This window comes from Microcaecilia unicolor, chromosome 3 (assembly GCF_901765095.1).
Source record: "Microcaecilia unicolor chromosome 3, aMicUni1.1, whole genome shotgun sequence".
NCBI classification, from domain to species: Eukaryota; Metazoa; Chordata; class Amphibia; order Gymnophiona; family Siphonopidae; genus Microcaecilia; species Microcaecilia unicolor.
This window is the reverse complement of record NC_044033.1, coordinates 322,840,865-322,867,994: the sequence shown is the minus strand read 5'-3', so window position 1 is coordinate 322,867,994 and position 27,130 is coordinate 322,840,865. Positions and strand designations below refer to the sequence as shown.

General features: G+C 44.5%; 1 protein-coding gene across 1 annotated transcript in view; it reads left to right on the top strand.

Moving 5' to 3' along the window:
• Positions 1–27,130, top strand: part of LOC115464694 (probable palmitoyltransferase ZDHHC14) — a 238,743-nt gene that overhangs the window by 67,676 nt on the left and 143,937 nt on the right. Inside the window, exon 2 of the mRNA XM_030195052.1 lies at positions 21,372–21,458. Coding sequence (XP_030050912.1) covers positions 21,372–21,458 — 87 coding nt within the window. The remainder of the gene's footprint in view (positions 1–21,371; positions 21,459–27,130) is intronic.

Genomic DNA, 27,130 nt, shown 5'->3' with positions numbered 1-27,130 from the left:
AGGTTAGTCTGTGTGCTTTTGAGCACTTCTGCCTAGATCCTTGTTACTTTGTTCTTAGCCTGTGTGCCCGTGAGCACTTCTGTTTCTGTCTGTCTGTCAGCTTTGTATCCTTCCTAGTCTGCCTTGCTAGTTCTAGTCCCTTCTACCTGAGCTTCAGCCATTGTTCTGTTGTTTGTCTGTGTTAGCTTTGTATCCTGCCTAGCCTGCCTTGTTTGTTCTTTTCCCCTCTGGCCTTCAGTCCCTGTTCAGTCAAGCTTGTTTCAGTAATCCTATACCCTGTGTGAGAATCCTGCTGTTCCAGTTAGTCTGGTCCAGCATTTCTTGTCTACCAGCTCCGTCCTGTAAGTCCTGCAGGCCGCCCGCACCTAGGGGCTCACCCTCTGGGGAACGGTGGCCTGCGCAGGTGAAGTCCGGTTGCTCCAGTCCTGTTATTCCAGTCTAGTCCGTTCCAGATTCCAGCTCCGTCCTTGCTCATTTGTCCAGTCCTGGTTGGGGGAATTTTGTCTGCTGCTGCAGCTCGACAGTAGCCCAAGGGCTCACGTTGTTCCAGTGTCCGAGAGCCTGAGACCGTGACAGGAATTATCTTTCCTCAAATTTGATGACCCTGAAAACATATTTGTTCTCTCTTGCATTCCCTGGGGCAGTGGTTGTGAAGTGATTGACAGTGATGACATAGGTAGACATGTCTTCTCTCCTCTTGTTGTTTTTTTTTTTCCTACCTTTCTCACTTCCTGTCTAATTTTGTAGTTCTTTTTCTTTTTCTGATTTTGTTTTGTAAACCACCCGCTAGAGGCAGAGAAATATTGTCGGCATTTTGACTGTACTACCTGTTATACTAGTGATTTCATTAGAAGCTTGAGTGTTTTTTTTTCGCTTCCTCCCACTGCTGGTAAGGACGTAACCCATTAGCCTGGGCTGGTCTAGCAAGATTCAAGGAAACTAAATTTCACTTTACAGCTTCTAGCTTGAGATAGTGTCTCCAGTGGAGGTCTTTTTTTTGTGTGCACATCATGCCAGGAATGACCCTCACTCCTATGCCAGGTATGTTGGAGGTCATCATGGTGTCTCATATTGTGTCATGGAAAGTGGCCTCCTGGAGTTCATAAAGCTTAATATATAGAGCCAACATATCAAGATGCATTTGGAGTTTTTTTTTTTTTTAATTAGACTGCAACAGGCAACCAAATCCTTGATATATTACAAATACCAGCACTTTTTTTTTTGCAGGGGTGCAAAAGTGGAAAGTTATTGGCTTATTTGGAGGGGCATTTTCGAAAGGGACATCCAAGTTGCGATTTGGATGTCCTTGTAAAACGTCCAAATCCAGGGGCAGGGAAACACGTATTTTCGAAACAAGATGGACGTCTATCTTTTGTTTCGAAAATACTGTCAGGGATTTCCAAATCCTTAAATTTCGCCGTACCTAGATTTGGACATCCCTAGACATGGATGTTTCTGATTTCCAGTGATTTTCGAAACCAAAGACATTCATGTCAAAAACGACCAAATGCAAGCCATTTGGTCTTGGGAGGAGCTAGCATTTGTAGTGCACTGGTCCCCCTGACATGCCAGGACACCAACCGGGCACCCTAGGGGGCAGTGGACTTCATAAATTGCTCCCAGGAACATAGCTCCATTACCTTCTGTGCTGAGCCCCACTACCCCTAACTGTACACCACTACCATAGCCCTTATGGGTGTAAGGGGGCACCTAGATGTGGGTACAGTGGGTTTGTGGTGGGTTTTGGAGAGCTCACTGTTTCCTTCACAAATGTAACAGTTAGGGGGGGGTATGGGCCTGGGTCCACCTGTCTGAAGTGCACTGCAGTACCCACTAAAACTGCTCCTGGGACCTTCATGCACGGTCACGGACATAAGTACATAAGTACATAAGTAGTGCCATACTGGGAAAGACCAAAGGTCCATCTAGCCCAGCATCCTGTCACCGACAGTGGCCAATCCAGGTCAAGGGCACCTGGCACGCTCCCCAAACGTAAAAACATTCCAGACAAGTTATACCTAAAAATGCGGAATTTTTCCAAGTCCATTTAATAGCGGTCTATGGACTTGTCCTTTAGGAATCTATCTAACCCCTTTTTAAACTCCGTCAAGCTAACCGCCCGTACCACGTTCTCCGGCAACGAATTCCAGAGTCTAATTACACGTTGGATGAAGAAAAATTTTCTCCGATTCGTTTTAAATTTACCACACTGTAACTTCAACTCATGCCCTCTAGTCCTAGTATTTTTGGATAGCGTGAACAGTCGCTTCACATCCACCCGATCCATTCCACTCATTATTTTATACACTTCTATCATATCTCCCCTCAGCCGTCTCTTCTCCAAGCTGAAAAGCCCTAGCCTTCTCAGCCTCTCTTCATAGGAAAGTCGTCCCATCCCCACTATCATTTTCGTCGCCCTTCGCTGTACCTTTTCCAATTCTACTATATCTTTTTTGAGATACGGAGACCAGTACTGAACCGGAGTATGACATCTGAGGCTGGCACGAAATACTTTTTAAAATGTTTTTTGAGGGTGGGAGGGGGTTAGTGACCACTGGGGGAGTAACGGGAGGTCATCCCCGATTCCCTCCGGTGGTCATCTGGTCATTTTGGGCACCTTTTTGTGCCTTAGTCGTCAGAAAAACAGGTCTGGGTGAAAACGTCCAAGTGCTCGTCAGGGACATCCTTGTTTTTTTTCAATTATGGGTCAAGGATGTCCAAGTGTTAGGCACGCCCAAGTCCTGCCTTCACTACACCTCTGACACGTTCCCTTGAACTTTGGCCAGCCTTGCGATGGAGTGCAGTTGAAGACTTCCTAAATCAAGCTTCGATTATACCGATTTGGATGTCCCTGGGAGAAGGATGGCCATCTTCCGATTTATGTTGAAAGATGGCCGTCCTTCTCTTTCGAAAATGAGCCTGTTGGTTAAATCTTAAAAAAACAAAAAAAAATGACCCTTCAAAAGTTTTACAGTTGCAAGATAGAACAGGATAAAAAGTAATTCAGATTCGGAGATCAGTGCAATTTCATCAATTTTATGAATCTTTATATACATTGTTGGATGATGACTCCTTAGATCTTTATATCTTGAAAACCTTAATTGATCAAAGATTTCCAGTACCCATGAGACATTTACTTAATGCCCCATTCCTTGTCATCAGCAGCAGATGAATCCATTACGAATGGGTTGTATCCACCTATCAGCAGGGAGAGAGAGAGAACACTGAAAACCATAGTGCCGCTAGGACGGCTAGCTCCATCTGCCTATCAGTATTTCTCTATCTCCCAGCAGGGTTGGACACAGCTTGTTCAGCTCCTTGAAGACTCTGTCTGGGGTGGCTCCTGTGCTTTTGCCAGTTGTAACAGGGGTGTTGTGGCTAAGTGGAGCCCACTTTAAAGGCACATAGGTTCACCCTTTCCCTGCCTTCCCCTTCCCCCTGTGTGGATGCAGGCATATAGGTTCGCTCTTTCCCTGCCTTTCCCACCCTCTTCAGCTTCCGGAGTACCTCTGTAGCTGTTTGCCTCCAACTTTCCTCACAGCGTTAAAAAAAAAAAATTGCGCTTTGATAACGCTGCTATTTCTGAGGCTTTTCCTGACTGTGTAGCGTGACCGGAGCTCGTGGACTCGGTCCTTTGAGGTAAGAGCAGTACTCAGCTCCTCTGGGGAGGGCCCGTGGACGGAGTTCAGATCGGGGTGATTTTGGCATGAAGCTGCCATTTTGAATTTTATTCCGCCGCTTTTCGGCGATGGCTGCTGAGGGATTTAAGCGCTGTTCCCATTGTGGCATGCGCAGATCAGCAGCGGGGCTCTGTAAAACGTGCTGTTTAGACGGTAGAGCCAGTACGAGCATGGCGAGCGATGATTCTTCCCGCTCGATGGAGCTGGCAGCGGGCGCCATGGCTTGACCCCCGTGGTTGCGGAGGAGTCTGAGAGCAGAGGGGCGCCTCAGGCCGAGGCTACCAGAGGAGCTCCGTTCCCCGTGGCTCCTAATTCGGAGACTGGAGGTCAGGCTGAGTTTTTCTCCCCCGAGTTTGTGCTTATTTTACATAAAGCCTTCATGCTGAAAAGAGCTCTGCCGCAGGTATCTGACACTGCGTTGCTACCTGGTCCCCCTCCGACTGATGATGGCCCGGGGCTGATGTCAGACGTGGATTCCCCTGAGCGTTGGATGCACGCTAAGAATGGACGGGTAAATTTCCCCCCCCCCCTCCCCCATGGTTGGGCTGTGGGGACTCTGAGGGATCTGGCAGGCCTTCGTGGTCTGAGGAGCCAGAGGAAGGTGCCGGTTTGCCACTGGATCTGGACCCTCTGCGGTTCGGATTTTCCACCGCGATGAGCTGCCAGCACTTATCTCTGATGCCTTACAGGCCCTCTCTATTGATGATCCTGTTAAAGGCGAGGCCTCCTCTGGTAATCCGAGGATGGCGAGTACTAAGAAGCCTGCTTGAGCCTTTCCTTTGCATGACTCCATCCAAGAGCTTATTTCTGCTCAATGGGCTGACCCTGAGGGGCCCTTGAAAGTGGCCAGGGCAATGGGGCATCTTTTCCCTCTGAGTGAGGAGCACTTGGCCCGTTTTGGGATACCTAAAGTGGATGCCTTAGTCACGGCGGTGACAAAAAAGACCACCCTCCCAGTAGAGGGAGGGGTCGCCCTGAAGGACATTCAGGACCAGCGGCTGGAATCAGCGCTAAAACGGTCCTTTGAGATTTTGAGCCTAGCCTTAAGGGTGTCTGGTTGCAGTTCTTATGCTGCTTGAGCCTGCCTCTCTTGGTTACAACAGGCAGTGGAACAGCCCGTGGATGGTGTGGAGTCCCTCGCTGAGGTTGCACCACGAATGGAGTTGGCCTTGTCATTTTTAGCTGACATCCTCTATGATCTGGTCAGAGCTTCGGCTAAACAGATGTCTGTGGCGGTGTCCGCCTGCCACCTTCTATGGCTACAGCATTGGGCGGCTGACATGGCCTCTAAGCAAAGGCTGGTGAAGTTGCCCTTTCGGGGCCTTCTGCTATTTGGATAGGAGTTGGAGAAGATTGTTAAAGACTTGGGGGATGCTAAACCCCAGAGGTTACCTGAGGATAGGCCGTGGCCTTCTTCCAAGGGTCAGGTGGTTCCCTCCTCCAGACCTCACTTCTGTGAAGCTCGAAGGTATCGCCCGGGGCACTCTGCTGGGTTTATTCAATGTGCCCGTTTTCAGCAGAGGAACTCCTTTCGCTCGGACAAACGCTCCGCAGCGGCAGGCTCAAGGCCAGGAGTTCAGGGCCGTCCTCCACAATGATGGGACGCTGGTCCACTCCTCCTTTATAGCTGTAGGAGGACGCCTTTCCCTCTTTCTCGAGGAGTAGACCAAAATTACCTCAGATCAGTGGGTCCTGGACCTGATCAGAGAAGGTTACCGATTGGAATTCGGTGCCCCGGTGAGAGACATGTTTGAGGAGTCCCGATGCGTAACTGCCGTCAAACGGGCAGCGGTAGAGGAGACCTTACAAGTCTTGTTGCACCTTGGAGTGGTGATCCCTGTGCCTCCCACCGAACACGGCTGAGGTCGTTACTCCATTAATTTTGTCGTGCCGCGAAAAGGCGGGTCTTATCGGCCCATTCTCGACTTAAAGAAAGTCAACGAGTGCGACATTTTCACATGGAAACCCTGTGCTCCGTCATTGCGATGGTTCAGCCAGGAAAGTTCCTCACGTCTCTGGACCTGAAAGAAGCTTACTTGCACATTCCTATATGGCCCCCGCACCAACGGTTCCTCCGGTTTGCGGTGTTGGGAAAACATTTCCAGTTTCGGGCCTTGCCTTTTGGCCTCGCCACAGCTCCCCGAACCTTTTCCAAGGTAATGGTGGTAGTAGCTGCCTTTCTCAGGCGAGAGGGTATCCGGGTTCACCCGTACCTCGACAACTGGCTCATCAGAGCAGACTCTGCAGAAGAGAGTCGTCACGTAACAGCCAGAGTGGTCTCAGTACTGCAGTCTCTGGGCTGGGTCATCAATATACCCAAAAGTCACCTGACCCCCCTCTCAATCTCTAGAATATTTGGGGGTCCGGTTTAACACGGCCTCGGGGTTTGTCTTTCTACCCGACCAAAGGCGGTGCAAGCTTCAGAATCAGGTCCGTCTGCTCCTGCGGATGCCTCGCACACGATCTTGGGACTTTGTCCAGCTGTTGGGGTCGATGACAGGCACCTTGGAAGTGGTGCCATGGGCGAGAGCGCACATGAGACCTCTGCAGGTTGCCCTGCTTCAACAATGGTCTCCTATGTCCCAGGATTATCAACGCAGACTCACGTGGCTCCCTGCGGCCCGACTCAGTATGGAGTGGTGGCTTTCAGACAGCATGCTACGCCAAGGAATGCTGCTAGCGCTTCCTGATTGGTGCCTGGTGGTAACGGATGCCAGCCTGAAGGGCTGGGGAGCACATTGCCAGGGAAGCTATGCCCAGGGTCTGTGGACACCCGAGGAAACGGGGTGGTCCATCAATCGCTTGGAACTGAGCGCGATATTCCAGACTTTTCTGGCCTTTTACAAGACTCTGTAGGGACTGGCTGTCAGAGTTCTGTCGGACAACACGACAGCAGTGGCCTACATAAATCGTCAAGGCGACACTCAGTGCCAAGCACTGGCCGCAGAGGCCGCTCAGATATGCCACTGGGCCAAGCTACATTTGCAGCTTCTGTCAGCAGGTCAGAGCAACGTGCAAGCCGATTTTCTAAGCAGGTATCAAATCGACCCTGCGGAGTGGGAACTGGCAGACGAAGTGTTCCTTCAGATCTGTGCCAAATGGGGAACGCCCGTAGCGGATCTTATGGCCTCAAGCACAAATGCCAAAGTCCCATCCTTTTTCAGCAGACGGAGAGATCCTCGCTCGGCGGGGTTGGATGCCTTGGCTCAACCTTGGCCTCCTGTATGTGTTCCCTCCTTGGCCCTTAATAGGGCAACTCCTGTCAGCAGCTCACATAGCAGGTCAGAGCAATGTGCAAACCAATTATCTACGCAGGTATCAAATCGACCCTGCGGAGTGGGAACTGGCAGACGAAGTGTTCCTTCAGATCTGTGCCAAATGGGGAACGCCCGTAGCGGATCTTATAGCCTCAAGCACAAATGCCAAAGTCCCGTCCTTTTTCAGCAGACGGAGAGATCCTCGCTCAGCGGGGTTGGATGCCTTGGCTCAACCCTGGCCTCCTGTATGTGTTCCCTCTTTGGCCCTTAATAGGGCAACTCCTCCTGCGAATTCGGCTGCATCAAGGAGTGGTGATCCTCATTGCCCCGGATTGGCCCTGGAGGCCGTGGTATGCGGACCTCCGACGGATGCTGGTGGAGGCTCCCCTTCCCTTGCCTCTGGTACCGAACCTGTTGACGCAGGGCCCGGTAACCATGGAGGATCCCTGCCGCTTTGGTCTTACGGCATGGCTATTGAGAGGGCGCAATTGAGAGACAAGGGATATTCTAACAAGGTCATCTCCACTCTCTTGCAGGCCCACAAGCGTTCCACTTCTATGGCCTATGCTCGGATCTACTACTACTACTTAACATTTTTAAAGCGCTACTAGGGTTACGCAGCGTTGTACAGTTTAACATAGAAGGACAGTCCCTGCTCAAGGAGCTTACAATCTAATGGACAAATGTACAGTCAGTCAAATTGGGCAGTCTAGATTTCCTGAATAGAGGTATAAAGGTTAGGTGCCAAAGATCTGGCGCCAGTTTGAGGCTTGGTGTGCTTCTACAGCGATCACACCCATGCGGTCTTCTGTCTTGCAGATACTTGACTTTTTGCAGGATGGTGTACAAAAAGGCTTTGCCTATAATTCCCTGCGTGTTCAAGTGGCAGCGTTGGCATGTTTTCGGGGGAAGGTCTCGGGCCTCTCCCTGGCTGCGCATCAGGACATTGCACGGTTTCTTAGAGGTGTGCTTTGGCTCCGGCCTCCCATGCGGGCCCCTTGTCCGGCTTGGAACCTGGGGCTAGTATTAAAGGCTCTTCAGTGTTCGCCCTTTGAGCCACTGAGGTGAGCTTCGGAGAAGGATGTGACTCTAAAGACAGTCTTTTTGGTGCCATTACATTGGCGAGATGGGTGTCTGAGCTCCAGGCGCTGTCCTGTCAAGATCCATTTCTGCAATTCTCAGAGTCCGGAGTTACGGTACGTACTTGGGCCTTCCTTCCTGCCTAAGGTGGTTTCAGTGTTTCACGTAAACCAGCCTATTTATCTGCCCTCCTTTACTAGGGAGGAGTTTCTGGAATCTTTTGGGCAGTTGCACCTTCTGGATGTGCGCAGGGTTCTGTTGCAGTATCTGCAGATGTCAAATGCTTTCAGGACCTCTGATCACCTTTTTCTATTGGTGTCAGGTACTCGCAGAGGGTCTCCAGCGTCTAAAGCCACTATAGCCCGTTGGCTTAAAGAAGCCATTTTTTCTGCATATCTGCTATCTGGCCGGCCTCTGCCTGACGCCTTTAAGGCACATTCCACAAGAGCGATTTCCTCCGCTTGGGCTGAGACGGGAGCACTCTCTTCAAGAGAAATGTAGTGCTGTTACTTGGCTTCTAAGCTCTCTTTTGCCCGTCATTACAGGCTGGATGTGGCTGCCAGGAGGGACGCGCTTTTTGGAGCACAAGTGCTTGTTCCCGCCCTATCTAGGGATTGCTTTGATACATCCCATTCGTAATGGATTCATCTGCTGCTGATGACAAGGAAGGGAAAATTAGGTTCTTACCTTGGTAATTTTCTTTCCTTTAGTCACAACAGATGAATCCATGATCCCTCCCTGATTGACTCTGTTTTGTGTTCAGTTTTTCCTGCAGACATGTTCCCTCATTGGGAGAAGTTGGAAAACAGTCTTCAGGATTTCTGTTCTACTGCAGGAGGTTGAGTTCGTCCTTCCTTTGTGTTGTTGCTCCTGTTCTGGGGCGTTCGTTCGCTGTGAGGAAAGTTCATGTTATGCTACTTTGCGATTTAACACTGCTTTGGAAGCTTCAAAATACTGAGAGGCAGATGGAGCTAGCCGTCCTAGAGGCACTATGGTTTTCAGTGTGCTCTATCTCCCCCTGCTGGTAGGTGGACACAACCAATTCGTAATGGATTCATCTGCTGTGACTAAAGGAAAGAAAATTACCAAGGTAAGAACCTAATTTTCCCATCTTGGAAGGAGAACTTGCCGTAGCCGTTCAGGAAATTTCCCTTAATAAAGGGCCTAGAGTGGATGGGTTTAGAGCTGAATTCTATACATTTCTTCAGGAAAAGATTGGGCCCTCATTGTTCCCAAGTAGGTTTTCTCCAGGGTAGAAAGGCCACTAAAATCATACGGCTAATTGTGGTCTCCTTGGAAGAGGTCCAAAGATGGAATTTGCTTTTAATATGTTTTGATGCAGAAAAAGCATCTGATCATGTGTATTGGAACTTTCGTTTTAAGATACTGAGGGCGTATGGAATAGAAGGCTTTTTTGAGGCTTTGGTGCAGGTTCTGTACTCTGATTCTAAAGCTATAATATGTGTAAATATGTTCACAGCCCTCTTGTCTGTCAAGGCACACGCCAGGGGTGCCCATTGGTCACCCTTACTTTTCGTTTTGGCCCTGGACCCCTTATCAGAGACATTCAAGGAAGTCCAAACTTAAATGGGGTATGTTTCAAGCATTCAGAATTTAAAGTTTACGCGTTTCTGGACTATTTTTTTAGTACATATCACTGATCCCCCCCCCCCCCCCCCCCCCAAAAAAAAAAAAAAAATTCATTTGTAGCATTAATGGAACTTTTTGCCGAATATGGGGATTTTTCAGGATTTAAATTGACCTGGTAGAAGTCCATGGTGTTGGCCTCTTGAGATAGGGTTAGGAGGGGATGGACTAGGCAGTTTTCTTTTTGCTGGGTGAATCGTTCTTTCCAATATCTGGAGATACAGCTGATAGTGAAGACTTCAAAGTTATATCAGCTTAATATTACTCATTTACTTCCACTTTTGAAACATTATCAAGTTGGCAAATACTTCCTCTTGGTTTCCATGGTAGGATCCATTTGTTTAACATGGTTGAATTTCCAAGATGGTTGTACATATTGCAAATGCTGTCCCTTAAATGGCTGAAGAAAGATTTATGTATTCTATATCAACATTTATACAGATTTTGTTGGGGAGGCAAAAGCCTTAAAACTGCTTTAAAAATGTTATTGGGCAATTGGCATAGAGGAGGATTGGGATTTCCTGATTTATATAAAAGCACAAACGAGCTAACCAACTACCGTCCAGTTGCATCTATCCCACTAGTAGTAAAAATGATGGAGAGTTTGGTGACTAAACAGCTTATGGATTACCTGGACAAGTTCTCAATACTGCATAACTCACAATCAGGATTCCGATCCCACCATAGTACCGAAACTGTCCTAGTCACCCTCCTGGTCAAATTCAAACAGGAGATAGCCATAGGTAAAAGCATACTCCTGCTCCAGTTCGACATGTCGAGCACATTTGACATGGTAAACCACAACATGCTACTAAGACTACTTGGCCACTTCGGGATTGAAGGAAATGTACTTAACTGGATCAAAGACTTTCTAACCACCAGAACTTATCAAGTAATATCCAGCTCAAACATATTACCACCGTGGAAAGCTGTCTGCGGAGTACCTCAAGGATCACCATTATCACCAATACGCTTCAACATGATTATGATTCCACTGGTACAGTCCTTATCCAATCGAGGCCTTAACCCGTTCATTTATGCAGATGATGCTACAATCTACATCCCCGTTAGACATGACTTGACAGAAATAACCAATAAAATCAACGAAGGCCTGAACATCTTGGACTCCTGGACAAACTCATTCCAACGGAACACTTAAAAAAACACACTGCCTTATCCTCTCCTCCCAACACAACAAGTACAAACCCACAACCATAAATACTTCAGGACACACCCTCCCTACCTCAGACAGCTTGAAAATATTCGGCGTCACACTCGACTGCAACCTTACTGTCGAGAGCCAGGTAATTGTTACACCGGAATCGGTTAACGCCGATCACGGTACCATGTAAGCCACATTGAGCCTGCAAAGAGGTGGTAAAATGTGGGATACAAATGCAATCCTATATAATAATTCTCACCTCCAACGTTCTGTACTGCCTGGGACCGTGCCTCCCTCGGAGATGGTGCGGAAGGCTCCGTAGATCAGTCACACACGTCACTGGACGCATTATGATGTGGTCGTAGCACATACACTCTCTCACAGACACACTCGCACCCAGTCTCACTCTCTCTCACACAAACACACTCGCACAATCACTCTCTCTCTCTCTCACACAGTCACTCTCACACACACACTCTCTCAAACATACACACTACGAGGAAAACCTTGCTAGCGCCCGTTTCATTTGAGTCAGAAACGGGTCTTTTTTACTAGTAAATAAATAAAAATAATAAAGAAAATGTTCTATTCAATGTGGAAGCTCAAACGACTAAAACCTATCTTCCCAAGAGAAACCTTTCGAAACCTAATACAATCAATGGTCCTAAGTCATGTAGACTATTGCGACGGAATCTACGCGGGATGCAAAGAACAACTCACAAAAAAAACTCCAGACTGCCCAAAATACAGCAGCTAGATTGATATTCAGCAAAACATGATTCGAAAGTGCAAAACCCCTTCGAGAAAAGCTGCACTGGCTCCCAATCTAACGGATCATCTTCAAAATCTGCCATAAAATTATATACTAAGTAAAAAATGCTCAGCTTCAATCCTTTTTCAATAGATATATCAACATAGCTTACTGAGTTCAAAATCACAGTGTATATTCATATAAATATTTTATACATATATCTATATGAGAGGATCTTTCAGATTAGCGCACTTACCCCTAATAAGGCTAAATGAGCCTAGCATATGTCTCAAAGGGGAGTAACGCACTCGTCATCGATCCTACGATATTCCTCATAACTTTTTTAAAAAAAATTTTTTTATATTATTCTCAATTATCACATCTAGTAATTTTCATTCAGTTCAATAACTTTTTTTAAGTACTTAGCTTATCTCATTTTTCTCCTAATCGGTATTCAATTATTTTCAGTATTCATACGTTGGAGACCAGATGTCACACCGACACAGATCCATGTTTTGCGTATTACAACGCTGTTTCAAGGTAGTCTCCTAAATATAGAAACAGTTTTTAAACAATTTTTAAACAATAATTATGCCTCACACTGTGTTTCAATCTACAGCTAAGCTGTTTACTCACCCCGCTCTTGTCAAATAGTCTCCATCTAAGATGGCCGACATACACTTAATACGGATTATATATCCAATAACGTAAGCTAACGTAAGCTAGCGTGAGCTAACGTACAGCGTCACTCTCAACCTCCCTGTCTGTCAGCTGATAGGAATTAAAGAGTAACAGTAATTACAAAAACACTATTTCCATTGTATATCCCTCATACAAGCGTCTGCCAGTCAATTTCACGATTTAACCCCGCAGGTTCAATCGTATCCAAAGTGAATATCCAGTATTGTTCTTTATAGTTTAATATACTTTCAAGATCTCCTCCCTCCCACCCTTCTATAATTTGGTCAATAATACGCCACTTTCTATATTTAGGAGACTACCTTGAAACAGCGTTGTAATACGCGAAACATGGATCTGTGTCGGTGTGACATCTGGTCTCCAACGTATGAATATTGAAAATAATTGAATACCGATAAGGAGAAAAATGAGATAAGCTAAGTACTTAAAAAAAAGTTATTGAACTGAATGAAAATTACTAGATGTGATAATTGAGAATAATAAAAAAAAAAAAAAAAAAAAAAGTTATGAGGAATATCGTAGGATCGATGACGAGTGCGTTACTCCCCTTTGAGACATATGCTAGGCTCATTTAGCCTTATTAGGGGTAAGTGCGCTAATCTGAAAGATCCTCTCATATAGATATATGTATAAATATTTATATGAATATACACTGTGATTTTGAACTCAGTAAGCTATGTTGATATATCTATTGAAAAAGGATTGAAGCTGAGCATTTTTTACTTACTATTTTGTTAGCTCCCTTCTAAATAAATAAATATTGTGGTGCTTATTGAATATATAAAATTATATACGGCATAGTCCCAGGATATATGATAGACCTTATAGATCTACCAATAAGAAACAGAGCCGGATCGTCAAGATAATACCTAAACCTACACTACCCAAATTGCAAAGGACTGAAATACAAAACTCACAAATCTGGCTTCTCCTACATAAGCGCACAACTATGGAATGGCCTCCCAAAAGCGGTGAAAACAATCCATGACCACCTGAACTTCAGGAAATCACTAAAAACCAACCTCTTCAAAAAGGCCTATCCCAATGACCCCACGTAAATCTCTTCACCCAGGAATATAACATGACTAATGATCGTACTGGACATCACACAATCTTCATCCCTTCCGATCCTCCACATGTACCTCATTCGATCTCTATACAACCTGTATTTGTTATCAACCGACTGGGCAAATGCCTTTGATGGTATTATGTAAGCCACATTGAGCCTGCAAATAGGTGAGAAAATGGGTACAAATGCAATAAATAAATATAAGTATAATCAAGCTTGTTTGTGCCTCCATTTGGGTGATTGGCTTTTGGAGAGAGAAGACTATACTTCAATACAGGTTGAGGCAGATTTTTTTTTTTACTCGGCATTTTAATTTTCTTCTACAAGCACCTCTGAAGCTTGTTCTTTTATTTGCAACACAGTAGTCTGCTATGCCCCTCCAGATCTCTTACCCACCAGGGGCAATTCTGCATTTCTTCTATGGGTTGAGAATGGGACTTTTGGAAATTGGGAACATATAGGAATTTCATGTTTGGAGCAGTACTGCAGCCAGATGGTCTATTAATACTGTTACAGAGATTGGGAGGTTGCACTTTGGTTCAGCTGGCTGCCGATTCTGCTTATCAACAATTGCAGCTTATTTCTGCCGTGAACAAAACTACTTTATCTGCCATAGTCTTACATTTATTTCACTTTTTTTAAACGATGGAGATGGACTTTCAGTTATCATAACTTCACAAAGCTCTTCTAGAGATATCACCTCAGAAACATCTGTCAGAATTTACATCAAAATGGTATGTAGATCTAAACAGAACACCTGCTTCTATGGATCTTTGTAAATTCATTTCTAGAATTGATCGTTAATGTTGATTTATGGGAATGTCTGTTCAGGGTGATTCACTGTACTTATTTCGCAAACTCTAATTTTTAAAATGGGCAGGACCGACTCACCTGTTTGCCAGAAATGTGCTCAATCTCCTGATTCTTTTTGTTCATGCTTTTTGGGAATGCGCACACGTTTCTTTGTTTTGCAGATTGATTGTTTTCTTACCTGGCGTGCATACTGGCGTGCATACTGGGATCTTCAGTTCTATTCTTAGCAGCAGACTTCTTGCTGGATAAGAATGAGGCTTTTGCATAGCAGAGCAGGGAAGGCTGCCTTTTAATTCATAAGGCAGGCCTTTTAGATAAAAGACTATCCTTAAAGTATGAACTGTCACAGATCCACCCTCTTTTTGGGGTTGGTGTTAGGTTGCCAACTAGGTCTCAATTCGCTCGACAGGATTTATCCAGTCCTTGCCTTACCCCATTGAATGCAGGGACTTGTGATACGTTTTTCCCATTGGATTCCCTAAGAAAAGGGAGGCTAACATAGTAGATGACGGCAGAAAAAGACCTGCACGGTCCATCCAGTCTGCCCAACAAGATAAACTCATATGTGCTACTTTTTGTGTATACCTTACCTTGATTTGTATCTAAGAAACTATCAAACACATCACTCCAATATAGTGTCACACTGGGGATTCAGATCTGAAGGATAAAATATATTAAATTTTAAAAAATAGCCTTAGTGTAACAGGGAGCCTGACTTTTATGCTCCACTGTAAATATAACCATCACAGGCTTCCACCACCTTTTCGGAAGGTGGTGGAAGCCTGTGATGGTTATATTTACAGTGGAGCATAAAAGTCAGGCTCCCTGTTACACTGAGGCTATTTTTTAAAATTTAATATATTTTATCCTTCAGATCTGAATCCCCAGTGTGACTCTATATTGGAGTGATGTGTTTGATAGTTTCTTTGTTATAACTACACACTCGTGCAGATTGTTTATTTGCTTGATTTGTATCTGCCATTTTCAGGGCACAGACCATAGAAGTCTGCCCAGCACTAGCCCCGCCTCCCACCACCGGCTCTGCCACCCAATCTCGGCTAAGCTTTTGAGGATCCATTCCTTCTGAACAGGATTCCTTTGTTTATCCCACGCATGTTTGAATTCCGTTACCGTTTTCATCTCCACCACCTCCCGCGGGAGGGCATTCCAAGTATCCACGCTCTCCGTGAAAAAATACTTCCTGACATTTTTCTTGAGTCTGCCCCCCTTCAATCTCATTTCATGTCCTAAAGTTCTACCGCCTTCCCATCTACGGAAAAGGTTCGTTTGCGGATTAATACCTTTCAAATATTTGAGTGTCTGTATCATATCACCCCTGTTTCTCCTTTCCTCCAGGGTATACATGTTCAGGTCAACAAGTCTCTCCTACAAGACTACAAATCCCTGCATGCATTGGGTAAGCCCAGGAATAGGTCAGCCTTGTCAGGTGAATTGGTAGCTAGTAGGCAACCCTAGGTTGGTGTATGCTACACCATATTATGTTAATGGAGAAACAGAAGGCTTATTTGTCTCATAAATGTAAAAAGCAATTCTTGTTAATTTGGAACCCTTACATAAATTCCCTTTCTTTTAGAGCCCAAAACATAGTGCTCAAAACGATTCAGTGGAACAGAGAAGATGGAAGCATTGTATTGCAAATTCTCCTCCCCCCACTCTTTTTGTTTGTAGTTGGTTCTTTTTTTCTCTTTTGGGTAGATGAGGAGAGGAGGGAGGGAGGGGAGGAAGGAAAGTGGTGATTACAGGAAGGTGATCTAACAGCTGAAGGGGGGCAATGGGCTTTAAGAAACAGTTTTCAATATGTATACTTTGGACGAAAGACGGAAGAGGGGGGAGATATGATAGAGACATTTAAATAAGATGCGGCATAAGTGCACAGGAGGAAAGTCTCTTTCAATTGAAAGAAAGCTCTGCAATGAAGGAGCATAGGATTAAAGTGAAAGGGAATAGACTTAAAAGTAACCTGAGGAAATACTTCTTCATGGGAAGGGTGATGAATTTGTGGAACAACCTCCCAATGGAAGTGGTGGAGATGAAAACAGTATCTGAATTCAAGAGAGCTTGGTACAAGTACATAGGATCTCTAAGGGAGAAGTAGGGAGAATAGATGGCATAGATGAGCAGACTGGATAGGCCATATAATTTTTATTTGCCTACATTTTTCTCTTTCTCTTTTCACCACATACAGTGGTGGAAATAAGTATTTGATCCCTTGCTGATTTTGTAAGTTTGCCCACTGACAAAGACATGAGCAGCCCATAATTGAAGGGTAGGTTATTGGTAACAGTGAGAGATAGCACATCACAAATTAAATCCGGAAAATCACATTGTGGAAAGTATATGAATTTATTTGCATTCTGCAGAGGGAAATAAGTATTTAATCCCTCTGGCAAACAAGACCTAATACTTGGTGGCAAAACCCTTGTTGGCAAGCACAGCGGTCAGACGTCTTCTGTAGTTGATGATGAGGTTTGCACACATGTCAGGAGGAATTTTGGTCCACTCCTCTTTGCAGATCATCTCTAAATCATTAAGAGTTCTGGGCTGTCGCTTGGCAACTCGCAGCTTCAGCTCCCTCCATAAGTTTTCAATGGGATTAAGGTCTGGTGACTGGCTAGGCCACTCCATGACCCTAATGTGCTTCTTCCTGAGCCACTCCTTTGTTGCCTTGGCTGTATGTTTTGGGTCATTGTCGTGCTGGAAGACCCAGCCACGACCCATTTTTAAGGCCCTGGCGGAGGGAAGGAGGTTGTCACTCAGAATTGTACGGTACATGGCCCCATCCATTCTCCCATTGATGCGGTGAAGTAGTCCTGTGCCCTTAGCAGAGAAACACCCCCAAAACATAACATTTCCACCTCCATGCTTGACAGTGGGGACGGTGTTCTTTGGGTCATAGGCAGCATTTCTCTTCCTCCAAACACGGCGAGTTGAGTTCATGCCAAAGAGCTCAATTTTTGTCTCATCTGACCACAGCACCTTCTCCCAATCACTCTCGGCATCATCCAGGTGTTGACTGGCAAACTTCAGACGGGCCGTCACATGTGCCTTCCGGAGCAGGGGGACCTTGCGGGCACTGCAGGATTGCAATCCATTATGTCGTAATGTGTTACCAATGGTTTTCGTGGTGACAGTGGTCCCAGCTGCCTTGAGATCATTGACAAGTTCCCCCCTTGTAGTTGTAGGCTGATTTCTAACCTTCCTCATGATCAAGGATACCCCACGAGGTGAGATTTTGCGTGGAGCCCCAGATCTTTGTCGATTGACAGTCATTTTGTACTTCTTCCATTTTCTTACTATGGCACCAACAGTTGTCTCCTTCTCGCCCAGCGTCTTACTGATGGTTTTGTAGCCCATTCCAGCCTTGTGCAGGTGTATGATCTTGTCCCTGACATCCTTAGACAGCTCCTTGCTCTTGGCCATTTTGTAGAGGTTAGAGTCTGACTGATTCACTGAGTCTGTGGACAGGTGTCTTTCATACAGGTGACCATTGCCGACAGCTGTCTGTCATGCAGGTAACGAGTTGTTTTGGAGCATCTACCTGGTCTGTAGGGGCCAGATCTCTTACTGGTTGGTGGGGGATCAAATACTTATTTCCCTCTGCAGAATGCAAATAAATTCATATACTTTCCACAATGTGATTTTCCGGATTTAATTTGTGATGTGCTATCTCTCACTGTTACCAATAACCTACCCTTCAATTATGGGCTGCTCATGTCTTTGTCAGTGGGCAAACTTACAAAATCAGCAAGGGATCAAATACTTATTTCCACCACTGTATACTGCAGAATAGTTACTTGTATGGACACTTCTACAAGTAATGCTGTTTTTGTGCTTTTCACCTTTCACCACAATTTCAGATTTTCTTGTGTTAAGCCTTTTATCTTTGGGAAAGAGAATATACCAGGTAATAGATTTTAGAATTCTGTTAAGGTTGTTGTCACAATGATTTTCTGGTACAGCAATGTTAGTGTCACACAGCCAGTGGTTTAGATGTGCACTACCTTATTGTACCATTTTGTATATATTCTTTCTGACATCAGCATTAGCAACTAGATGTGTGACTATTTCCAGTTCTTCTGCTTAGTTTGATGGAGTATCCCTTCTATTTATTTATTTATTGCATTTGTACCCCACATTTTCCCACCTATTTGCAGGCTCAATGTGGCTTACAGAGTGTTATGACAAAGCCATGACAGAATAATGGATACAATCGAAAGTATGCAGAAAAAGGATGTGGAATTAGAGAGGGTGGTGTTAGGTAGGATAGATTGGGAGGTTTCCTTTTGTAGGTTCTATTGAAGAGATGTGTCTTCAGAGATTTGCGGAAGTTACTTGGGTTGTCTATTGTTTTTAGGGCTGGGGGTAACCTGTTCCACATCTGTGTACTTCTGAAGGAGAAGGTAGAGGCGTATGCCTGCTTATATTTAATTCCTTTGCAACTAGGGAAATTCAGGTTGAGGAATTTGTGGGCTGATCTCTTGGCGTTTCTGGGCGGTAGGTCCACAAGGTTAGCCATGTACAGTGGGACATCTGCGTTGATGATCTTGTGTACGATCGTGCACATTTTGAATTCGATGCGTTCCTTGAGTGGAAGCCAGTGAAGTTTTTCTCTTAAGGGTTTCGCGCTTTCGTATTTGGTTTTTCCAAATACGAGTCTGGCTGCGGTATTTTGGGCTGTTTGGAGTTTCTTAATAGTTTGTTCTTTGCAGCCAGCATATAGAAGAGTGTTGCAGTAGTCCAGGTGACTAATAACCATGGACTGGATCAGAGTACGGAAAACGTTTCTCGGGAAGAAAGGTTTGATTCTTTTGAGTTTCCACATCGAGTAGAACATCTTTTTTGTCATGTTTTTCACTTGGGTATCGAGAGTATTTGAAGGATTGACAGTTTCTTATTAAAGCATTCCATTGCCTTACGATTTTGTGATCTTCTATCTTACTTCCCAGTTCATCTCTTGTCCAAGCTGAAGAGCATCCTAATCTGTTTAGACTTTTCTTATGAGGAAGCTATTGTATTCCCTTTCTCATTTTTGTTGCCCTTCCCTTTCTCATTTTTATTGCCCTTCCCTCTGCTTTCTCCTTTGTATGTATATGTATCTATATCTATAATGTACTCAATTGAAATTTTAATCAAATTTTAAATGGGTCTCTGAAGTGCCTTCCTCCTTGAGCATGTACCTTCCTATCAAAGCCCTTCCACCAGAGTATCTATGGTCCTCCTGAAGATGCTCTGCTGTTCCCCATCCCCCCCTCCCCAGCCTTACCTGAAGGATGCCCTGGTGGTGAAGGGTAGGACCGGCAGTTGGAAGTCATAGCTGCCATTTTGAACCTGGAACTTGGGTAGACCACCTCTGGATTACAAGTCTGGTGCTCTAACCACTTGGCCACAGCTGCTTGCCCTACCCTAGACTACCAGGGCATCCTTCAGGAGGGGGAAGGATGTTCTTATGTTGGGGTGGAGATCTTCCAGAGGTGCTTTGGGTGTGAATGCTCGATGAAGCCTTTGGCAGCATTTTAAAAGACACTAACCACCACTTGCCACATGTGTTAATCATTTTAATTGCAATTAACATTTGTGTATTAATTTTTCCACATTAATGGAGATTAATCAACAGTATTAATATACATGTGTGTATTTTTTTCCTCACAGAGATGCATTGCCTTTTTTCTTTGATAATATAAACAACAATTTCTTATAGTGTGTTTAAACCTTTTAAATTAAAAAAATTGAGAGAGTCTGTGCCTCTAGTTAGGCCTATATTTGCTTTGAAAACATTGAGCATAATGTCAGTTCTTAAATATTTACATCTGGAAAGGACAGTGATATAAATATCACCTGAGTGTTCTCCACAGTGCAGGACAGCCTAGTCAAGAAGGGGACCCAGCAAGCTTGAAACATTGTGCAAATGGTTCTAGATTCCATTAGTTGATACCTCTGAATAGCTGGAGAAGCGCTTGGTATTATTTGCTGCTGCGGGGGCAAATTCTTGCAGTGTGATTTGAGTCTCTTCTTGAGACTTGGCCCCAGCTGCAGGAGATGATGTGCTTAAGTGCTTCTCTGGCTGCTGAGGGGAGTTGGCTAATATTATTGAATGAAGATGTTGGGAAGCTGTGCTGCAGCATTCTTTAAAGTAGGTAGCAGAGTATAGCCTCACTCATCAACTTCTAAATCAAGGATTTGGAAGGGACCTTTCTTCCCTCCTTTTCCCCAAGCTAAGGCAAGCCCTCAGCAAAATTTTGTTTGGGGGCCTTGCATTTGAAGTTACACCACTGGGAAAGGGTTAAGGTACAAACTTAGCATTGTAAGCCTTTGAGGTACGGAAATTAGCAATTGTATATGTATGGAAAATTTGCTTTTAGCTTTAATTTGGAAAGGCATGCAATTAAATCTAAAATCCAGATTTGTTTCTTGAGACCTGAGAGCTGACAAGGTTGGCTTGTTTAATAGTGTAAGAACAGGAGCTGAATTTGAGAAATTGTGTTCCTTTCTCATCATCTGACCTTTCTGCTGGCGAAGATGACACACTATTTCTGTTCCAGGTACTAAAAGTATTGGGATTAGACTAGCAGCATGCATGTAAAAGAATAGTCTTCTATCTATATACACACACACATTTTTTTTGTGAACAGGACTCAAGCTCATTTTAAAGTTAAAAGAAAATGATCGCAAAACCAATAAACCAAGTTGTATGTATGGTTGGTCTCTTTAATGAATTTATAGCCTGTTACCATTCTGTGCCTTTGGTGCTTCTGCTGGTGTTGCACTGGGCTCACTATGTAGGGTCACTAAAGGTCACTACCAGGAAAAATCTAAAATTCTTGTGGTGCCTAGTTCCCAGCTACTCTGCCAGGGGATATGGAACACCTTAATCAGGACTGAGAGCTGAAATGGAAAAAAAATGGAATACCTAAGTGGTGACAGGTCTAATTTTTTTCTTATTTTTGAACTCAAGTTCATAGAGCTAATTGTGCAAACCATAAGTCATGTTAGACCGAGATGGTTATTTGTTATTCCAGTGAACCGAAACATTTTGGTAATTTCTGCATGGTGCTGCTCTTTACTCCTCTCGCATGTCATTTATTCAGCTATGAATCATACTTCCGTAGATACTTCCTGGCATGAACCTTTCATATGGGAATGGAAAGTTTTACCACTAGTGTAATATTTTCTTTCTGTTTTTGGTTTTCTCTAGGCCCGGGTGCTTTATGACTTTGAGGCTGAACCTGGAAACAATGAGCTGACAGTCAAAGAAGGTGAAGTAATTGTAATTACCAATAAGGTAAGATAATTAAAGGGAATTAAAGAGAAAAAACTGGGGAACGGAATGAAACTCGTTCTTAAAACATATATATAGGATTGAGAACATTGGCTTATGCGTGAGAGAAGCATCAGCAAAGGAATAGAATTCAGATGTTCACAAGTTTCCTTTGCTTTAGGAGCAACAAGTGAGGAAAACATGTGGAATGGGTACCATAGAATTCTTCCTCACTCCTCTCTGCATGTGCATGTTAGTATTGTCTCTTGTGTGTATCTTTGAGTTGGAGGAGAGGAAGGTGGGCTTAAATGATGTGATAAATGATGTGATATTCGTTTGAAAAGAAAATGAAATTAAACCAACTATGATGATAAATCAAATCAAAGATGCCATTAACGGATTTCACAGGATGGATTTTACTGTTTAATCACAGGGTGCCATGGTTCCACGGTAGGGTCAACACTGGCTCCTACAATGGATCCCCATTTACTTCAGTGAACCCCCCCCACCTCACTTCATAGTCTCATTGAATGTTTCCATGCTCCCCCCTTTGATAGGATCTTTGTTCATGGCTCCCCCCTCCCCAAATACTTGATTGCTCCAGAAGTTGTGTAGGAAAAACATTGCAGGGTCTACTTCTGGGTGTGGTGGTGGTGGCGACAGCAGCAGGTTGTGAGCATGAGGACCGAGTACATTCTTTGAATGGAGTGGTCTACTTGTTAGAGCAAGTGGGCTTAGAGCCAGGTAAACTGGGCAAATTATTTTCATCCTCCTCTTGCTTTTGGTTCAAACCAGAGGGGCAAAGGATTGACTGACGCAGAGTGAGATTATGGCCAAAGAATGAAATGTACAGACAATATCAGTTTAAAGCTAGAAAGAGAAGTGTGAAAAAAAAGACTTCAGAAATGGAAGAAACAAATATATAGCTTTCTTTGATTACTCTGAAAGGATATAGACGGTGTGTACAGTATATTAGGCCTGCTTTTTGGAAGGAATCTGCCTAGCAAATTAAATGGTTACCTAGGAAACCTTTTTAGACTAAAAATTCCCATCCACTTAGTATGCATAATAATGCATTTATAGCAGTTGAGTTCAACCCAAGTTCTTAAAGGGAGGTGCTATTAATGACAATGGCCCTACTAGAGAGAGAGAGAAAACAGAAGTGTACTATCTTGTTCACAACCAAACCCCAAGTACTTCTGGTGGTGTGCTGCTGCCTGCTGCTCATGTAGTCAGTGCCTCCCTGTTCCCCACCATCATAAGCTCTGCCCATCTTCATGTAAAATTCTTGTAGATGGTAGCAGCTTTTTATTTTTTTTTCCTGCAGCAGTATTCCTTCTCCTTCATTTCTCTACCATTTCTACTCCTCAGCATTCCTTCTCCTACTCTCTGCCCCCCCCATACTCCAGGACCTCACTAGCTTTCTCCAAGGTCTGTCCAGTACCTTTTGTCTGAGCGCAGCCTGTATTACAGTGCTCAGTCCCTCCTGCCCATCTCATGCAGAACGTTCACTTGTACAGCACAGGACCACCTCTGTTCTTTGGGCTGCCTTCCAATGCTTCTGCCTCCAGTATCTTCCCATTGGCTAGATCTTACCTACACTATCTGCTGCTAGTGGCACTAAAAACAGGTAGGGCAGGCCCGCTTACACAAGGGTAGGTTTGGAGAGATGCTGATAGTTTTTAAACTCTGAAAAATGTTCAGACAGCCATGCGTTTTGACATTAATGGAAAAAAATCTGTAGAACTGAGTAAAAGCCATTAAGATAGTCATATGATTTAATCAGTATGTTTTTTACCATAAAAGACAAAAAATGAAATACATTTAATCACTAAAAGATGGCCCATAAAAGATAGGAAGTTATTTCCAATCTGTTTGCTTGTGCCCATTAAAAGGAAAGAAGAAGGGGGGGGGGGGTACTTTGAAAACACAATTTCCTAATTGCTGTTTTACCTTAGCAAAGGTTTTTTTTTTTTTTTTTAATACTTCAAAAGCTGGAACTGCTCCCACAGAAATGCACTGGACCATTTTTTTGGAGGAGATTTTTTTTCTGCCCCCCCCCCCCCCCAACTTGATGTCTCTTTTCATTTGTGTTTCACCCTTGCCAGATTTGTTCCTACTCCATTACTTTTTTAGAGAGTTATTTTGCCCCCAGACATTCTCAACAACTGATTAGAAAGGATAAAAAGGCATAACTACGACATTTTATGTCTCTCTGTTGTTCTCATGATATAGAAGTATCTGACATTCATATCTTGCTTTGAAACTCCAAAACCACAGCTTCACACTTGCTGTGTAAAGCAATGGATAAAGGAGCAAGTGCCACCTTGAATTAGATAAGAATCAATCAACATTCAACTGAGTGTGGAGTTTTTTTTGGGCCATATGATGTTGCGCCAGGCTCACGCCTTGTAGTCCGATCATCTTGAGCTGGCTGGGTGACGTTACTGAACCCCCTTTTTACTCCACTTTAGATGCTGATTGATTCTTATTGAATTCAAGGTGACACTTGCTCCTTTATCCATTGTTTTACACAGTAAGTGTGAAGCTGTGGTTTTGGAGTTTCAAATCAATTATTTGTAAGCTTGAGTGTATCAATATTCATATCTTGCTGACAGATTTCAAGAGAAGTGATGGACTCTTTCAGAAAAGGAGATTTAGAAGCAAAGGCAGTTTGGCCCCTCAATGAAACATTGTGATTAAGGAAGTGCACCTTTCAATGTAGAAAGCTTACCATGAGCCTAACCAGTGTTTGCTATGGGACGTTATTGGTTGAGCAGTGCAGAGAGGAGCTGAGAGCAGTATTAACTTGTGCAGAAGACAGAGCTGCACAGTGCTTTGAAATATATGTGGGGGCAGTGGAGCACAGTTGAAGATTGAAAGAGGATGTTAAAGCAAGAAACTGAGAAGCATAAGAGTCAGAGGGATCATTGGCCTGAATGTTAAAATCCCCAAGAATGAGGGAAGGAGATGAAGGTTTAAGAAAGAAGGAAAGCCAGGCATCAGTCAGTGAGAAAGGAAGAAAGGGACTTATCAGGGGGTCGATAAATGACTGCTACTCGGAGAGGCAGAGGAGCAAATAGACGGATGGAGTGGACTTCGAAGGAAGAAAAATAGTGAGACTGAGGTGGCAGAAGAGGTTGAAATCTAGAAGAGGGTGAAAGTAGTAGCCCGACACCACATCCGTGGCCAACCGGGCGAGGAGTATGGGAGAAAAGATAACCTCCATGTCATAGGGCCGTGACTGAAGCAGAGTCTTCAGGGTAAAGCCAAGTTTCAGTTAGGGCAAGCAGATGGAGAGTACAAGAGATAAAGAGGTCATGGATGTAGGAAAGTTTGTTACAGACAGAGCGGGCATTCCAAGAGCACAAGAGAAAGGCAGGGAAGAAGGGGGGAGGAGAGGAACAGAAATTAGATTGGAGATATTGTGGTGTGACCTGCACAAATAGGATGAGAGCTGATGTGGAGGACCAGGATTGGGATTAATGTCCCCAGCGGAGAGCAGGAGAAGGAGCAAGAGAGTACGGAGAAGAGTAGGACAGGTATGATGACAGCGACAAAGGCGAGATGTACTTGGATAGAAAGGAGATGGATGAATGGAAGGAAGGAAATGTTGAAGGTTGAGAGCTGAGAAGAAGGAAGAGGAAAAAAGAGATGGTGAGATGATGAATACAGAGGGTGGACAATGTGTTCCTGCAGTGTACAGTAGTTTCAGATGGAGAAACAGATTAGGAAGAGACAGTACCAAGAAGAAAAAGCGTACTGGAGCCATAAGTAGTAACTGGAAGAAAAATAAATGTAAAGAGAAAAATGCCCCGCGCGCCTGATGGCGTGTGGCACCTAGAGCAGAGGCCCTGAGTAGATCGGAGTGGACCTGGGAGTCACCCCAGAGAAGGCTGTAAAGGATATGCAGATGAGCTGCAAGTCCTCCACACATAGGCGCCTGGTATAAGAGGCTTGGACAGGCTAAGCCTCCCCTGCTGTGCTCTGAGAGGTTTAAATTGTTGATTTACCTCCATCCTCACAGCAGGAGCTGCAGTGAAAGCCCTCTAGCCTTGTGTAACCAATTGTAGAAATTGGTTTATGGTTTGTTTACCTTACTGCTGGGAGGGGAGGGGGAGGGGGTTGGCTGGGTTGCCAGGGAGATATTTAAGGAGGATGACTTCCTGACCTGCACTGAGAACAGATAGCAGCAGAATCGGACAACCAGACAACAAAGGTAGAAAAGATCATTTTATTTTCATTATAGTGTTTGGAATATGTCCACTTTGAGAATCAGGTGCTCAACATTAAAAGTTTTATATTTATTTACTTATTTATGGTATTTTATCCCACGTTAAACATGAATTAGGGTGTTTTGTGGCTCTACATGAGAATTGTGATGATATGATCCCTTGTTTCATATTGTTGACGGTCTGCATTTTCCGTATGGGTGGTATATTGGTGTATTAGGTTCTGCCCAGGGTAATATTTATGGTACAGTAAGGTTCTGAGTGTTTTTTGCACAAAGTTGTGCATAGTGTTTTGCAGTTGAACGATTGTGCTTAGAATATGCTTTGAGCAACCACTTTATTCTTTTACATATGATACATATCTAATATCTAAATTTAATAAAAGGTATTAATTGTGACTTTTTTATTTATTTTTTTTCTGTTATCAGACAATTATGGATTTAAGCTCCACCCCTGGCCCCACCCCTAACTCACCCCCTTTAGCCTCCCCAAACAGTTGGGCCACCGACCGCCTATGTCTCCACAGCACCTGAAAGGCAGCCGGTGGTAGAGCTGGGCACCTGTTAGGCGAGGAAAGGCTTACCAGGGGTTAGGCCGAAGCCAGCATTCCTCCCCCTGAGGGTTGCCTGATCATAGCCAAAAAGCAACTGGAAACCCTGGGCACCTGGAGCGAGGGCCCTGGGAAGATCGGGTGGACCTGGGAGTCACCCCGGATACAGCTGTGAGAATATGCAGAAGGGGCTGCAAGTCCTCCACAGCACCTGGTCACCCCAGGTCCCTACCCTACCCCACCCCGTATCCCTCTGTTGGCCTCCCACCGTCTCCTTCCTCATAGGCTACTTCATTTGTTTAAAAAAAAAAAGTCAACTGCTGACAGGAAATGATGCTTCTGATTCTCGGGCCCGAATGGAGGTTAATAATCTTGTTCCCTTTTGAGGCCAGGGAAATGGGATCATATTGCTCTCATTCATCAACTTTGAGCTTTAATTTGTGTTTCTCTTCTGTATTCCAGCATTGCACTTTGTCATGGCTATGCCATGGTTTCAGTTTCTGTGACCAATTGATGAAGGTCACAGCGGGTACGACATAACTGGACTTTATCTTTTAAAGATCATGTCCCCAGGCTTCAGGAGATGGTAAGATCTAGCCTAGTTATGATGACAGAAAGCACAACTTGGTGGTGAGCGCTGTTTTTTGAAGTGCAGTTCTCAAGAGTCAAGCATCTCTGGTAATTTGCTACCCACTCAGTCTCAAGGAGAACAGTTGTTTTCAACCCGGCCCCACAGAATAATAACTTGGAGATGATTTTCCAGGATCTTCTGCCCCATCCCCAGCTTGCCACCTGTGCTACTAGTCAATGGAGAGAAGCTGGACGGCTCTGATGGGGGAGCACCCCCTTTGGGATCCCCCCTCCCCATGATTTCCTGTGTAGATGTTTCAGTTTTATTAGTCTTGGAGCCATGG